This window comes from Panicum virgatum, chromosome 3K (assembly GCF_016808335.1).
Source record: "Panicum virgatum strain AP13 chromosome 3K, P.virgatum_v5, whole genome shotgun sequence".
Classification (NCBI taxonomy): domain Eukaryota; kingdom Viridiplantae; phylum Streptophyta; class Magnoliopsida; order Poales; family Poaceae; genus Panicum; species Panicum virgatum.
The window spans coordinates 56,699,272-56,715,945 of NC_053138.1; the positions used below are offsets into that span (position 1 = coordinate 56,699,272).

The 16,674-nt window shown below is 52.9% G+C and overlaps 2 protein-coding genes across 2 annotated transcripts; both read left to right on the forward strand.

The window, feature by feature from the left end:
* Window positions 1–132: 132 nt before the first annotated feature.
* On the forward strand, window positions 133–10,815 carry LOC120699805 (intermediate cleaving peptidase 55, mitochondrial-like). Its single transcript, XM_039983883.1, has 13 exons — window positions 133–282; window positions 1,170–1,277; window positions 2,215–2,478; window positions 2,550–2,642; window positions 2,778–2,984; window positions 8,703–8,806; window positions 8,984–9,050; window positions 9,136–9,243; window positions 9,374–9,466; window positions 9,596–9,686; window positions 9,788–9,858; window positions 10,175–10,303; window positions 10,409–10,815. Exons 1-13 carry the CDS (start codon window positions 241–243, stop codon window positions 10,517–10,519), a joined length of 1,488 nt encoding a protein of 495 aa, XP_039839817.1. The 5' UTR covers window positions 133–240; the 3' UTR covers window positions 10,520–10,815.
* Window positions 10,816–13,380: 2,565 nt separating this feature from the next.
* LOC120699806 lies at window positions 13,381–14,595 on the forward strand. Its single transcript, XM_039983884.1, has one exon. The coding sequence runs from the start codon at window positions 13,536–13,538 to the stop codon at window positions 14,247–14,249; it is 714 nt and encodes a 237-aa protein (XP_039839818.1). The 5' UTR covers window positions 13,381–13,535; the 3' UTR covers window positions 14,250–14,595.
* The last annotated feature ends 2,079 nt before the right edge of the window (window positions 14,596–16,674 follow it).

A 16,674-nucleotide genomic window follows, 5' to 3' on the forward strand; every position in this document is an offset into this window, starting at 1 on the left:
GCCAAAATCATACCACTTCCCAAAAATTAAAATCTGCGTAATTGCGTTCCATGCCCATTAGGCTAAAAAGCGATTCACCTGTCTCGTCAAACAGGCTATTAGATGTGCTTTAAGATTGGTGACCGCTAGAGAGAGAAGGAAGACGCCAGGAGAGAGAGAGAGAGAGAGAGAGAGAGAGAGAGAGAGAGAGAGAGAGAGAGAGCGAACTCGAGCAAGGTTTTAGGGAGGCTGCCGACGGCCATGGCGGCGCGGCTGCTACGGAGAACGCTGCGAGCAACCGAGGTAAGCAGATCGCTGAAGCACCTCCTGTCTCTCCTTTGCTCCACCCTCCGTCCCTTCCCGCCCTTTTGCTGATTTTTCATTTTTCTCGGAGGAGGGGAGGGGTGGGATTCTGCTGCGGGCGCTGCTTTGCTTGCTTCGGCGTCGGGTCCTCCGGACGCGTCGTGCAGCTCTTCCGAATGGCTGATGCTTGGGATGCGGCGTGCTGCTGAGCTGGATGAACAGAGGCTCAAATATTCTGGGCTCTGGTGATTGGATTAGGCGCGAGTAGCTTCAAGGTTGCATCCTGGAGGCTGGAGCTTCGCTGAATTTTATTCTGTCCCGTAGAAAATAGAAATATCTTGGAATGTTTTTCAAAAAAGAAATATCTTGGAATTAAGGGCGCGTGTAGTATAAGCCTATAGGTGAAATAGTTTGGGATGGCCTCGCTGGGATGATTGGATTAGTTGTCGAGGAGAAATTCCTCTATGTTGTGCCAGTAAAGCTTTTTTCAATGTTAGGTGGTGCTCTTTGTTAATTTGGGCTGAAATCGTGTGAGGATTGCACTTGCCTCGTTTTCCTTGTAGGTAGGAAGATTTTAAGCTTGTCACGGCTACGCTTGTATTTTCTGATTGTCGACTGAATCAGAGCACTAGAGCATAGAATCGTTGTTAACTTGTTATGTATTTGGTTGGTTAGTCTAAATGGCTAAGCTTCCCTTTCCTGATGAGAGAAGTGGCAAATTCTTTTCTCAGGCTGGGCTGCTAATGACCTTTCTCTTTTTCTCCTAAATTGTTGTGAAATGTGGACCCAGTGCCTGCGGTTAGATGTCAAGGACACAAAGCTGATGTCTCTCTTTTATCATTGTTTGCCAGTACTCATTCGTCTCTTTCTTGCAATGTTGCACCCAGGTAGCACCTCGATTTCTATCTGCTTCTCATGGTTTGGTACAGCGAGCTGCATACACATCTGGAGGAATAGTCGATATTGGCCAACCGACGCCCCAGTCACACCCTGAGGTACTGCCGTTCTCATTACTTACTTGATGTGGTGCCAAATTTTGTAGGCATTCTGACACTTGGCCCTGTTTGGGTACAGAGGTTTTTTAGAGTTTTAGGAAATGCTGCAGTTTTACAGAATAACTTTAGTTTTAAAAAATTATAAGGTATTTAGATACAACTAATTTTGTAGTTCTGAAAACCATGGTATTGCTAAAACTTGGAGCCTCTTTTTTCTAAACCATGGTTTTGGCACCCCCTGTTTCTAAAACACTGGTTTCTTGATACCATGATTTTCTAAAACAATGACATCTAAACAGGCCAGTGTCTTCAAGTTTAGACACCGCTAAAGGTCGCATTGTGTTTTGCACGTATATGTTTTTTAAGTGCTGTAATATGTTGCCTATTAGCTATGTCTGTACCATTTCCTACATATAGGCAATGCAACTCAATTCGTGTGCATACTTTCCCATCTTGTTAGAAAACTTGAATTTCTTTGTGAGAAATCCTGCAGGATGGGAAAGATATGCCACTCAATATAAGATCTTACCATCTTAAGTTCCTCTTGTTCTGTATTAGTATCTGTAGCTAAGACCTGGTATACAGTTCATTTTCAAGCATAACTTAGCCATAAGCCTTCTAATCCTCGTACAAAGAAGTTGAAGTTAGGGTAGAATGTTGCCTCCATTTCTTACGAATTTGTTTTGTATTATGAATTGGATCTACTTAAAGTACTTAATTATTATAAAATAAATTAATTAGTCCACCTTATAAGTTACAAGAGCAAATAATCTGGTCCACAACAGGTGTTATGCCAAATATACCCACATCTGTAATATTCATGTCCAGTGAAATATGTGTATGTCCAAATCTTGCTAAATTTTCACCCTTCTATTATTTTGTTTGTCAATTTACATGGTTGAATTTGTCTCTTAAACATTATGTCACTATGAGCCAGTTATTAGCTGATGGAGAGATCACACCAGGCATCACGAATGAGGAGTACATATCTAGAAGAAAAAAGCTTTTGGAAGTGCTGCCAGAGAAGAGCTTGGCCATTATTGCCTCTGCTGAGCAGCAGATGATGACCGATGTAGTGCCATATCCATTCAGACAGAATGGTGATTACTTGTACATTACTGGCTGTACGCAACCTGGTGGCATAGCAGTTTTGAGTGAAGAAACTGGACTATGCATGTTCATGCCTGATAAAAATAAGGAGGTAGTGAACTCTTATTCTGATACCTTTTCTATGTATGACACATAATTCTTATCAATGTGTTATTCTGCTAGGATGTAGTTTGGCAAGGTCAAACTGCTGGAGTTGACGCAGCTGTGGAATTCTTTAAAGCGGATAAAGCATTTCCACTGAGTCAGATGCAAAAGGTCCACACTCGGATTTCTGCCAGCAGTATTTGTTCTGTCAATTTTGATCACTACTGTTGTTTCCTGCTAGTACAATTTTGTTAGTTGTCGATTACTGAACTTTCCACCACTAACACCATTGCTACTGTAATACAGATCCTTCCTGAAATGATCGAGCGATCAAAGGGGGTATATCACAATGTAAAGACATCATCATCTTCTTACAAGAACTTGGATGCCTTCCGTCGGGCATCACTCAACAATAAAGTAAAAGATCTTACATATTACACTGATGAATTACGGTGGATCAAGTCAAAATCTGAAATTAAGCTGATGAGGGAATCAGCATCTATTGTTTCTCAGGTATAATTTGTTTTAGAACAATCCCTCTGGCATTCCACGATCTTAGGACATAGTCTTAAATTCTTAGTTCAACCCTGCATAGAGTTCACTGAAATGTGTTAGATACTGCAGTTCAAAATATTAGTTTAGCTCTATCTGATACAGTTATTAGGAACTAGAGTGATTGGGTTGGGAAAGGTCAAGAGGGTTTTTATTTCTTTGGTGAACTGATGGGGTTGATGTGGAAAAAACTGTTGGTAGAGGACTAGACAGGGACCCAACGTGCCTTAGTGTCGGTACCCTGCAGCTGGGGTACCCACTCCTACTGTGCCAAGACTCGCGTAGTTATCCGTAACTGTTAGACAGATTCTGTATATACTTGTGTGTGGGTCCTGTGCTAGGCATGTATAAGCCGGCCGGCCCTGTGTTTGGTTAGGGAGATATGGTTAGTTAGAGTCCTGAGTAGATTTGGTTTCGGGGTTTCCTTTAGCCCCAAGCTATTCTCAGCCCTATATATGTAATCTGTGTATCTCCTAATTAATCAAGCAATTATTCCACACAAATTACATCTCTTTCATGGTATCACGAGACTAGGTTTTCTCCTTCCGCTGCTGGCGCCGCTGTACGCGCGCCCCACCTCACCGGCGCTGCTCCTAGCTCGCCTCTGCGCTGCCCGCCGGCGCTGCACTTTGCGCGCCCGCCCGGCCTAGCGCCATGACTTTTGGCGACGATGACGCCGCCAAGGCTGCTGCCGACGCTGACGCTGCACGCGACGAGGAAGCACGCGCAGCCGAGGCAGCCCGAGCTGCTGCTCTGGCCCGCGCCGAGGATGCTGAGCGGGAGGCCGCCTCCGCTCAGGCCGATCTCGACGCCGCCGCCGCTCGTCTCCGTGCCGCGCAGGAGCGCGCTGCTGCCGAACGTGCCGCGGCCGCGCCCTCCAAGGAAGATGACGTCGATGCCTTCCACCATGGCGAAGACGACATCGACCTCCAGGCCGCTCTTCTCCAACAGGAGACCGCCGTCCTCCTCAATCTCCATGCGCAAGTTGTCTCTGTCCAGAACATCCGGACTCTCGTCCCGCTGCTCCTGGATGTCAACTCCACCTTCTACGCCCGCTGGAAGGAGTCCTTCCTTGACGTCCTCGGAAAATACTCGCTGGAACGCCATGTTCTCTCCGACGCCATCGCCCCTGCTTCTCCTTCCTGGGTGCGGATGAATTGTGTCGTCCGCACCTGGCTGCTCGGCGCCATCTCCGACAATCTCGCCGACTCTGTCTTCGAGCGCGGTGCCTCCGCTCGTGCGATCTGGCTCGCCATCGAGTCCCAATTCCTTGGGAACCGTACCACCTGAGCTCTCTACGCCGACCAAGAGTTCCAGGCCTTTTCCCAAGGCGATCTCTCTGTCGTCGACTACTGCCGCCGCTTCAAACGCATGGCGGAAGATCTTCGGGACCTCGGCCAACCGATCTCTGAGGAGACGCTCGTCCTCAACATCATAGAGATAGCCCTTATGGTGAGGAGAATAGCCAAGGAATACACACAAGGCGGAACGAGGATTAAGTTTATTTGTGGCAGTGGCAGAAAGGTTAGGGTAGCACTTACACCCAAAGACGCGCAGGTGGTCATATGACAGTGGTGTCCCAAAGAGGGAGAGATGTGGAGTAGAAAAATCGAGCATCTTGGTGGGTAGAATATTCAGGAGATATGTAGCAGTGTTAAGTGCGGCAGCCCAAAACCTGGGGGGATGCTAGCCTGAAATAGAAGGGAGCGAACGACATTATTAATGGAACGAATAATGCGTTCGGCCTTACCATTCTGTGGTGAAGTATGGGGGCAGGACATGCGCAGACGAACGCCATTGGTGAGGAAGAAGATGCGCGAGCTGGAGTTATCAAACTCCCTGCCATTGTCACACTGAAGGCCCTGCACACTGGTGTTAAATTGTGTGCGCACATAGGAAAAGAAATCAGACAAGGTGGAGAAGGTGTCAGACTTAAGGCGGAGAGGGAAGGTCCATAAATAGTGAGAAAAATCATCAAGAATAACGAGGTAATATTTATGACCCGAGACGCTAGTAACAGGCGAGGTCCAGAGATCACAATGTATTAACTCAAAGGGGCGCGAGGCGCGGGATGATGACATATGAAAGGGAAGACGAACATGACGACCAAGTTGACACGCATAACAAATAGAGTTGCTAGCACTTTTATTACAACGAATGGCGGAAGAGTGTGCTAATCTAGACAAAACTTCATGACCAGGGTGCCCGAGACGCTGATGCCAAAGTGAGGAGGTGCTGGATGCTAGGAGGGCAGATGCCGGAAGCTGCAACGGATAGAGAGGTCCGGAGTTGTTACATCTGACGATCTCGTTCCGAGTGGGAAGATCCTTCACAGAGCAACCAAAGGGGTCAAATTCCACAGTGCAGTTATTGCCGATAGTGAATTGACGAACGGAAATAAGATTCTTAATAAGGTTAGGAGAAACCAAAACTTTATTAAGATGGAGGTTATGTGGAAGGACAGTACTGCCGGTGGAGACCACGAGAAGGAGATTCCCATTGCCAACAATGATAGATGAAGGAGAGTGACTAGAAGGAACAGTGGAGGTCGAGAGTATACCAGCATCAGAAGCCATATGAGTGGTAGCACCGGTATCAAAATACCAATCTTGTTGTGGCGGCTGTTGGAGCGACATGGTCTGGAATTGGGCCGCTAGGGCCTGCTGATCCCAGCCCGGAGACAGAGGCGCAGCAGGGGAGGGAACACCCCACTGGCCAGCCCATTGGCCAGGTGGGCTGGCGACGTAGGTCTGGTGTTGAGCTGGAGGAGCGGTCCGCGGAGGCATCGGGGCCTGTGGACCCGGCCACATGTAGATCGCGCCGGTCCACGGGTTGTAGAAGCTGGTGCCGGTCGGTGGAGCCGTCGCAGGGGAGGAGGAGCCGCCGCCAGATGCGTTGCCGGAGGCGCCGCCAGCGGAGGAACCCCTGCTGCCGCCTTTGTTGAAGCGCTTGCCGCCGCGCTTGAAGCCACCGCCCCCGGAGTTGGACGCCGACTGCTGTGCCGTCTTCGGGGCGGAGTCCTGCTGGTGGGGTGGTCGAGGCGGCGCCGGGGTGGGTGGCTTGGATCCGCCAGAGCCGCCGGTGCTGGAGCCGGAGAGGGCGGTGAGGGCAGCGGCGGGGGGAGCTTTGGCCATGGTCAGCTCCTCGAGACGAAGGTCGTCGCGCACCTGGAGGAAGGAAGGGAGAGGGGTGCTGCGGCGAAGATGAAGACCAAGGGCGCTGAAGCGCTCATTGAGCCCACGGATTTTCGCAGTCTTGCTGGTGCCCTCCAGTATCTTACTTTCACCAGGCCAGATATCTCTTATGCAGTTCAGCAAGTCTGTCTTCACATGCATGATCCCCGGGAGCCTCATCTCACTGCTCTGAAGCGCATTCTGCGTTACGTCCGTGGCACATTATATATGGGTTTGTTCCTGTGCCCCTCTTCTCAGTCAGATTTGGTGGTCTACTCTGATGTTGATTGGGCTGGCTGTCCTGATACACGCAAGTCTACCTCAGGCTATGCGGTTTTTCTTGGTGATAATCTGATCTCCTGGTCGTCCAAGCGTCAGAACACTGTTTCTCGCTCCAGTGCAGAGGCTGAGTATCGAGCTGTCGCTAATGCAGTTGCTGAAGCCACCTGGTTACGCCAACTCCTGTCTGAGCTGCACACTCCTTTGCGCAAGACAACCTTGGTGTACTGCGACAACATCAGTGCTGTCTATATGTCCTCCAATCCCGTTCAGTATCAGCGCACCAAACATGTGGAGATCGATCTTCATTTCGTTCGGGAGCGTGTTGCACTTGGTGATGTGCATGTTCTTCATGTCCCGACGACATCTCAGTTCGCCGACATCTTCACCAAGGGGTTGCCTTCATCCGTCTTCACGGAGTTTAGGTCCAGTCTTAATGTTCGGTCACCCGACGATTTGACTGCGGGGGCGTGTTAGACAGATTCTGTATATACTTGTGTGTGGGTCCTGTGCTAGGCATGTATAAGCCGGCCGGCCCTGTGTTTGGTTAGGGAGATATGGTTAGTTAGAGTCCTGAGTAGATTTGGTTTCGGGGTTTCCTTTAGTCCCAAGCTATTCTCAGCCCTATATATGTAACCTGTGTATCTCCCAATTAATCAAGCAATTATTCCACACAAATTACATCTCTTTCAGTAACTACGCCCTAAGGAGCTGAGCAGCCGGACTCTTGGGGTCCGACTCCATCTCACCGGACCAACGGTCCCGGACTCGCTTCCCGCTCGGGGACGGGTCCGGTGTCACCATGTGTCCCAGAGGTGGAAATGGTCAGCACCTGTGGCCGCGGACCCGGACCCCCGCAGGTGGGTCCGGGACCTCCACGTGCCTATCCGGACCCCCGTGAGCTCTCGGCTCAGCTAGCTGCTCGGGAGGGGTCCGGAGCTGCCACGTGTCACGCAGACGCGGGCGCGGGCGCAAGCCTTCCGCTGGAAGCTTCGCCCACCCACCGCATTCATACCGCATGCGCCGCATCCGCGCAGAGTCCGTCTGCCGTATTAAATGGATACGACGGCACGACACCCTTTCATCATACCGCCTACGCCGCAAGCTACACGGCCCGTTCAGCTACGCGGCAGGCTACGGCAAGCTACGCCGTAAGCTACGCCCTGGCGCCGTTTCGACAAGACAGGGCATGGCTATGCCGGACGGAAGATTCCCACGGGCAAAGTAAGAAAATCCAGGAATATGGTCTCCGTCGCCTGCAACGCCATAATGTCTGTACAGTATGTTATTTTATACTACATCGCTGAGTCCATCTGTCGGGGACCCAACGGCTATGTACAGTCCTTCCTTGAGATATAAAATGGAGGAGTACGTAAGGCCAAGGCGAAGCCAGACACAACACAAGCTCAGATTCACTCAGAACAATCCCGTTTTCAACCTCTTGAGAGCACAATCAATACAACACACAGTGGACGTAGGGTATTACGCTCCGGCGGCCCGAACCACTCTAAACCTGCTGTGTTCATCGTGTTCTTACGCCTCTAGATCGAGCATTCCTTGACTGCTCCCAAGCACATCCTACACTTAGGATTAGGCGGGTGCACTACGCCACCCGGCTGTGGGTTTGCACACCACGACACTTAGCTAATTAGATAGTTATAATGAATATGTAGTCCTTTTTGGTTCAGTAAACCCAAAGATACACTATTCTCATAATGATTATTCGTACTACGCTATCGTGCTCATTTTTTTGCTGCCTCCTGGTTGGCTCCATAACTGAGGTTTGTGCATTCAGGCACCGCACATAGTTCATCTCTCTATTATTGGTTGGGCCTCCAAGAGAGCGCTGAAATTATGTAGTCCTTTTTGGTTTGATAAACCCAAAGGTGCATGATTTCTCTAATGATTATACGTAGCATGCTGTCATGCACATATTTCCCTGCCTCCTAGTTGGCTCCATAACTCAGATTTGTGCACATACTGTGTGTCCCTAATATTGGTTGGGCCTCTCAAAAGGGCTCATTGAAAATACAGTACGTCTGAAATTTCTAGTTCAATTAGGGAGAAGGCAGGATGCAAGACACAAAGCATCAAGCCTAAAAGTCTAAAACACAAGATCAAGTGACTGTCTTGGGGACACATAAATACTGTATTAACTATTCGACTTGAATATGTGCGACAACTTGAATCTTTCGGGAGTACTGACTTATTCTCTTCTCTTGATCAGTCTCTTTTACAAACAATGTTGCTATCGAGGACCCACAGGGAGGAAAGCCAGCTGGCAGCTAAGATTGAATATGAGTGCAAAATGAGAGGTGCCCAAAGAATGGCGTAAGCATTCTGCCGTGTATTCTTCCTATCCATTCGTTGTTAATTGATAGCTGAATTAAGTTGTTGTGCATATGCAACATGAGATCATAATTGGATCAAGGGACTCATTTTTCTTTGTTGATGGAGCAAGGTGCTAGTATTAGATGATTTACCTTGAGTTTTGTTTCCAAATCCTAGGTTCCATCCTGTTGTTGGTGGAGGTGCAAATGCCAGTGTTATACACTACTCAAGAAACGATAGAAAAGTGAGGACTTTTTCTTCTCTCTCTCTGATCATTCCACACCTTAGAGCTATTTTCTTCTGAAGTCAATAACACAGCTATTTAACAGATCAAAACAGGTGATCTTCTTCTCATGGATGTTGGCTGCGAGTATCATGGCTACCTTAGCGACCTGACTCGGACATGGCCACCCTGTGGCAGATTTTCGCCTGCTCAGGTAAGTGCTCAATTTGTAGTGCCCTCTTTATGTTGACACAGTACTCTTATATACTCTAGAAACAATCGGTCCAGTTTGGTGTCTTGAAGATTCGACTCACAGCTCAAAACCTCATCATGACTGACCCCAGGAAGAGCTGTACAGCCTAATACTGGAGACGAATAAGGAGTGCATAAAGCTCTGTAAACCAGGTGCCAGCATAAACGAGATACACAATCATTCAGTATGTCTTTTGGCGTCATTCTGGTTCTCTTTTCAGTTTTCTGCATCCTGGTTCCCTTTCAGTTTTCTGCAAGTATGTATATCAATTTTCATCTCAGAAGATCCTCATCTCAAAATCTCTCGAATGCAGGTGAAGCTGCTGATAAAGGGATTCCAAGAGCTGGGGGTCCTGGAGAAGGGGAAATCCATCCAATACAACTACCTGAACCCGACCGCGATAGGTCCGTCCCGCTGTCCACCTGTTCTCTAGATTTGGTGTTGAATGCTCCCCCGGGGGGACCAGAGCATAACACTGCCATCTGCGTGGTGTCCCGGATTCCAGGTCACTCGTTAGGCATGGACATTCATGACTCGGTGACACTCCCCAAGGACAAGCCCTTGGAGCCCGGCGTCGTAAGTAGCCGATCGTTGCCCCCCTCTCGTCTTCCTCCTCCCTCCTACCCTAGTAATTCTGTTTCCTGCGTCCATTTTCGCCGGTTTTGTCCTGAATCTTCGTACAACAATCTAGCTGGACTCTCAGAATATCAGGCTGTATGCCTGTAGCACTGTGCTGTGCTCTCCTTTCCTTATCCGGCATAACCCGCCGCCGATCCTGCGCTGCTGTCACCTAGCTAGTGCAGCGAAGCGCGCCGCGCTGCCATTGCCGGGACGGCGGCGGCGGCCCCAGGCGCCCATAACTCCATTGTTGCTGCTGCATGTGCATGTGCAGGTGATGACGATCGAGCCCGGGGTGTACATCCCGGCGTCCCCGGTCCTGAACGAGCGCGCGCCGGGGCGGTTCCGCGGCATCGGGATCCGCATCGAGGACGAGGTCCTCGTCACCGAGGACGGCCACGAGGTGTGTGTGGCGGTGAATGTTGTGTTGCCGGCCGGTCGCTCGCCGCCGGGGTGAATGGATTTGGACTGGCTGGACTGACTGGTTGGTTGGCGGCTTGGCGCGCAGGTGCTGACGGCGTCGGTGCCCAAGGAGATCCCGCACCTGACCACCCTGATGAGCATGGGCGGGGAGGCCGCGGCGGACGGGCATGAACTGCGCGCAGCCTCGAGCGGCTGATCGATCGCGGGGGCGCGTCGGCGACGGGCGTGCCCATGCTGCCAGCATCGTCGTCGCAGCCGCAGCAGCCGTCGCCGCCGCCGCCGCGGCACGTTGGCATTCATGGGTGCCGGAGCTCGGCCAAGCACCGGAGCGGACGGGTGCCCGCTGCGTGCACTGATGCTGTCTGTATGGTTCACGGGGGCCATCAAGTGTTAACAGCCTGCCCGTCTTTTTTCTCGTACACCCAAATTCTTTTTTTTTTCTCGAAACATTGTGCTACTAGTACATCCATTCGTGTTCTTTCACGCGGTTAACCGTCGTCGTCCGGTGCGGTTGGCCGGCGGGAAAGCCTGGGCCTAACCGTACGCCGCCCGTGGCGCGGGGGAGACCTCGCCGTCGCCGAGGCCGTGGCCGGCCGGCGTCATGACTCCGCCGTGCCGGGCGCGGGACGGACGGGCCGGTGCCGGGCGGCGAGCGGAGGCCGGGGTGGCGGGTGAGGTGAGTTGCGACCGGGCAGCAGCAGCAGCGGGGCACGCAGCGGCCATGAATGCGGGGGTTAGGTTGGGTGCACGCACGGCACAGCGGCTGCGTGTGGGCAGGCCGGCCGGGCACGCACGGACGGACGGGGCTCGGATCGAGCGCACGCCCAGCGGCAGCGGGAGCGCGGGGCCGTGGCCATCCGTGGCGCCGTGCTGCTTTGAATGCGGGGCCGGCGGTAGCGAAGCCGCGTTGTACGGGGCCCGCGCACGCGCGCACCCTTCCGACGCGTGCGCCCGAGAGAGAGAGAGAGAGAGAGAGAGAGAGAGAGAGAGAGAGAGAGAGAGAGAGAGAGAGAGAGAACGGGAGGAGCGGTGCGGCTCAACCCCCTGCTGCTGCACCCGGTGCTCGGCGTGACGCGGCTTTAAGCGGTTAACGGTCATCATCTCATCCCCGTACGATTAGCCGACGGGAACCCCTGAGCGTAACCGTACGCCCGGCGTGACCACGCGAGACGATCAGTCAGGCGCACGGCGGGGGAGGTGAGGTCGATCTGCTCGCCGCCGCCGCCGGCGTCAATCCAATCGCGCCGTGTGCTCGCCGTGCCGCGGTGGCAGGCAGGGCGGCGCGCGGCCCGACCGCCTGGCTGCCAGCCTTCTGCCGCCGGCGAGAGGCCGGCGCGACTCCACCGATCTCCTTCCCTGATGTGCCCCCCGGCAGGCAGACGGATGCACGCCTGCTCCATGCAGCTGCAGGCCTCTGCAGCAGCAGCAGCGCAGTGAAACTGAAGAGAGATCCAACCCCCACGCCACGCCATGGCTCGACCGTGCGACCACCGTCTCCTCTCCTGCCAGCGGAGGCGCGCGGCGGCATTGAAGACTCGCCTGCGCCGCGGCGGACGGGCAGAGTTTTCCGGAGACGCGTGTGCCATTCCGGACGGCTCCGGGCGCCCACGCCGCCGGCGGCCGGCGAGCGCGCCGTGCCGCCCCGACGCGGCTTCTTTTTTTTTTTTTTTGTAATGCCTCGACGCGGCCCTGCGTGCGCGGCGGATCAGAGGATTCAATGCGGGGCTGGTCGTTCTTGGGTGGTTGGCCGGTTGCGATCCCGCCGTTGGAGCGAGCCCTCTGCCGCCGTCCGCGACTCCGCGGTCACCACGGCATGGTACTACGGGCTCCGCGCCCGCGTGCTCTCGTGGGCGCCCGCCATGCCGTCGCCGGCGCCACCTGCTCAACGGGACCGAGGGCGACGCGGCTGCGATCCCCTGCCCACGACCGGCGAAGCTGCCGCGCTGAGCTGGTGGGACTGCGGGTGGTGGCATTGAAGCTCCCCCATTCCCTCCGTCCCCAACCACCCGCGTCCCATTTATGCCCGTCACTCCGGGCGGCCGGCCGGCGCACGTGCGGCGGTCGGATCCGGGATCCACGGCCGCCCGCCGCCGTCGCTGGATCCGCCCGACGTCACGGCGGTGGCGGAGCACCGTCGCGATCCCGTGGGGGGCCAGGCCCGGCCGGCCGGCCGCCGATCGTCCCTCCGCCCATCCGTCGTCCACTGCAGCGAGACCGCGACGGTAGCTCGGCTGATGATGATCCTGATCCTCCATGCGCAGGAAAAACAAAATCCTTTGCTTCGTCTCGTCGTGTTCAACTTGAAAAATAATGTTGTTTGCTTGCTGGTGGCCTGGTGCCGTGTCGACGTCGAAGTCGAGGACGTGCCACGGAGCCTGCCTGTAGCGTCAGTGGCGTCCTCTCTGGGAGGTGTGAGCGGGCAACAGTGGAAGTGACGGAGGTGAGGTCGTGCTCTCCCAATGACAGAACAATTGACACCACCAGATCACGATCAAACTGAATTCATTTCTGAATGAAAAGGGTGATGGGAGATTGCATTGCAGCTGGCAACTCCCAACCACATCTATCCCAACAAAATTAGCTTTTTTTTTCAAGAACAACAACAAGAAGAAGAAGAACCCAACTAAACTAAATTCAGCCGTGTTTAGTTCTTTTTGCAAAAAAATTTTGCAAATTTTTTTTGCAAAAGAATCTTATCAATTTGAAGTACTAAATGAAGTCTATTTACAAAACTTTTTGCACAGATGGGTTATAAATCGCGAGACGAATCTAATGATGCTAATTAATCCATGATTAATTAATAATTAGTGGATTGTTACTGTAGCATCACTGTTGCAAATCATTGATTAAGTAGGCTATTAGATTCGTCTCGCGAATTACAGTCCATACATGTAAAAAGTTTTGTAAATTGACTTCATTTAGTACTTCAAATTAACTAGATTCTTTCACAAAATTTTACGTTTTTGTGTTTATAGGTTGGGAACAACAGGGCCTCACCTTGTAAATGAGCTGGGGCACAGGGCACTCGCTGACGATCTCTCCTATATAAGCGCCCGCCTCGCGCTCCCTTCTCCGACCACGCCATCCTTGCCTCCAACTAACCCCCTCCTCCCTCCTCACGCTCTCACTGCTCCCCCACCACTCCGCCGCCGCCAGCGTCGTCTCCCGCTCCTCCTCCCCCAGCACCACCGCCACCGCCGCCGGAGGCGACGATGACGCTGACGATCCCGGAGGACGTGCGCGCCAAGGCGGAGGTCTACGTGGGCGACGCGGCGGGGCAGGAGAAGACCCGGCTGCTGCTGCAGGAGACGGGGCTCCCCAGCGGCCTCCTCCCGCTCAAGGACATCATCGAGTGCGGGTACGTGGAGGAGACCGGGTTCGTGTGGCTCAAGCAGCGCCGCAAGGTGGACCACTACTTCGCCAAGGCGGGGCGCCACGTCTCGTACGGCGCCGAGGTGTCGGCGGTGGCGGAGAAGGGGCGGCTCAAGAAGATCACCGGCGTCAAGGCCAAGGAGATGCTCATCTGGGTCACGCTCCACGAGATCTGCGTCGACGACCCGCCGCAGGGGAAGCTCCACTGCAAGGCCGTCGGGGGCTTCTCCAGGAGCTTCCCCGTCGAGGCCTTCGAGGCCGACGGCCCGCCGCCGCCGCCGCTCGCCCCGCGGGCTGCCAGGGCGGTCCAGGTCGCCGCCAACGGCAACGGCAACGGCGTTGCGGCTAAGGAGGAGGCGGCGGCGGCGAAGAAGGAGGGCGCCGGGGAGGAGGGGAAGAAAGAGGAGGAGGCCCCCGCCGCCGCCGCCGGGGAAGAGAAGAAGAACAAGGAGGGCGACACTGCTGCGGCCATTGACAAGGTCGAGGAGAAGCTCAAGGAGATGAGCACGGAGGTGGCGCACCAGCACGCCGACGCGGTGGCCGCCAAGAACTGATACCCTTTCCTCCGCCCGTCGCCGCCGCGGCCATGGCCGCCATTTACTAGCTACTACCGCCCGCCACTATTCCCGGCTACGAGCTACCACCACGTCATAGGAAGAAAAGGAGGCGACCTGCTGCTCTGCTCTGCTCTGCCGCCCGTCAGAGACGACGACGAGGAACCGAGGCAAGATTGGGGGAGCTCCATTACTCCGACCACCACCACCACTGTTCCGAGTGTTCGATTTCGTTCCGAATAATCCACGCACGCATGTAATACGGTCCGTCTTAATTTCCCTGCCGTTATTAAACTCCCCCCCAAATGTACTATGTATCGATCGATCGCGTTCTCAGTTTCGCTCACTACTGTGCCGCGTTCTTGGTGTCCGGCCATGGAGATCGATCGACGTTTACCAGCTAGCTGCCACTGCGTTACTGCGTCGAGCTACCGCTCGTACGGGCGCTGCGCTGCCCCCCGCAGCTTTAACTTGAATGCGTCGATCGGTCGGCTATAACTGGAGCAGACGACAGAGCTGCAGTGGCAGTAGTTCTTGTGCGCTCGTCAGGAGGAAGAAGAGCTCCTTTTGCTCTGAATGCTGGACGCGACGCGCATTCAAGCGGCGGGGCTCAATTCGACGCCGGATAGATCGCCGTCGCCGTCGACGTCGCGGCGGTTGACGGTGGTGGTGGTGGTGGCCGTCGGGGCCTTCAATAGATTCCGTCTGCCCCGGACCCGTCGCGCGCGAAAGCAACCTGTCCCTGTTCCCCCTCCTCTCCTCTGCAGGGCACTAAGCTCGCCCGCCGCCGAGGTGGCTCCAAGCCCTGTGCGTCACACGCCGAACAAGCGTGCAGCCACATCGGTCGGCAAGCAGTCCCCGCTCGGGGCGGCGGCGGCGGCGGAGGCGTGGCAGAGGGAGGGAGACGGTGGTGGAGGGAGGGGCAACAAAGTAAGGGAGGCACGACAGAGGAAGGGAGGCGGCGGAGGGAGGGAGGCGCGGCGGCGAAAGGTGGCGTGGTGGGGGAGGCGGGAGGTACGGTCGGCAACGACGCCGACCCCTGGGTTCGAAACCGCTTCTCCAAGATCTATCTGTGAAATTCTTTCGCAAAAAGAATTAAATTGCAAAAGGAACAATAGCTGTGCTCCTGCCCTTCCTTTTTTTTTAAAAAAATATTAGTGCCTAAGACATCTTTAATAATGTTTGATGAGATTTTGTGCAACTAATTTAAAATATGATTTTGTGAATCATATACAAGAGTCATACAAGAGGGACTAAAGTCAGCTGCATAATTGTCACGCCACGGGAACTTTCTAAAATTTGAGGCAATTACCTACGTGCCATTATAAATTGTTGCAATGACTTACATGCCATCCAAATTTTAGAAAGTTCCCCTGTACCCTTCATGGAAGTTTCTTTTACCCAGGTGCCACTCCCTTCAATTTTCCTTGTAACAGCAGTTAACTTGCATGTGAAAAGACGATTTTGCCCCTAGTTGTAGAATGCAACATATTTTCATGTTTTTACCTGTGTACCACTATTAATTCTGCCAAGCATATTCTGTCAGGTTGTACGTGGAGTAATCATGTATATGCGCACATAAAAATTATCCGCATCATATAATCAAAATATAATATTGCAAGATAGGCAAAAATTGAACAATCGACACAACCACAATTAGTATTTAAGTAAATAGAATTAGACATAAAAGAGGTCCAAATACATCATCAACGTGCATAGTCAGTCTAATTCTGTTTACTTAAATACTAATTGTGGTTGTGTCGATTGTTCAATTTTTTGCCTATCTTGCAATATTATATTTTGATTATATTATGCAGGTAATTTTTATGTGCGCATATACATGATTACTCCACGTACAACCTGGCAGAATATGCCTGTCAGAATTAACAGTGGTACACAGGTAAAACATGAAAATATGTTGCATTCTACAACTAGGGGCAAAATCGTCTTTTTCCATGCAAGTTAACTGCTGTTACAAGGAAAATTGACGGGAGTGGCACCTGGGTAAAAGAAACTTCCATGAAGGGTACAGGTGAACTTTCTAAAATTTGAATGGTATGTAAGTTATTACAACAATTTATAATGGCACATAGATAATTACCTCCAAACAAATCATGGGAACGTGCAGAGTTCCATATGGGCGTCTACGCATGCAGTGCCGGTGCGTGTGTACGTATGGGACTGTGTACACGTACTCAAACCTGGAACAGCTGTGTGGCCAGGCCCGCACAATAACCGGCGTGGCCTAGCAGATTCTAGAAGTATCATGATATCCCGAACTCTCTGGCCGTGACGACGACTCGGCGTATTGATCCGTAACAAAATGAGAGAAGCTTACGAACTAGCCGGCCGAGATGGGAATACGCGTGCATGCGCTAGCCTTGCTTCTAGCTTTCTCACGCACGTTCCTTTGGTCAGGCCAATT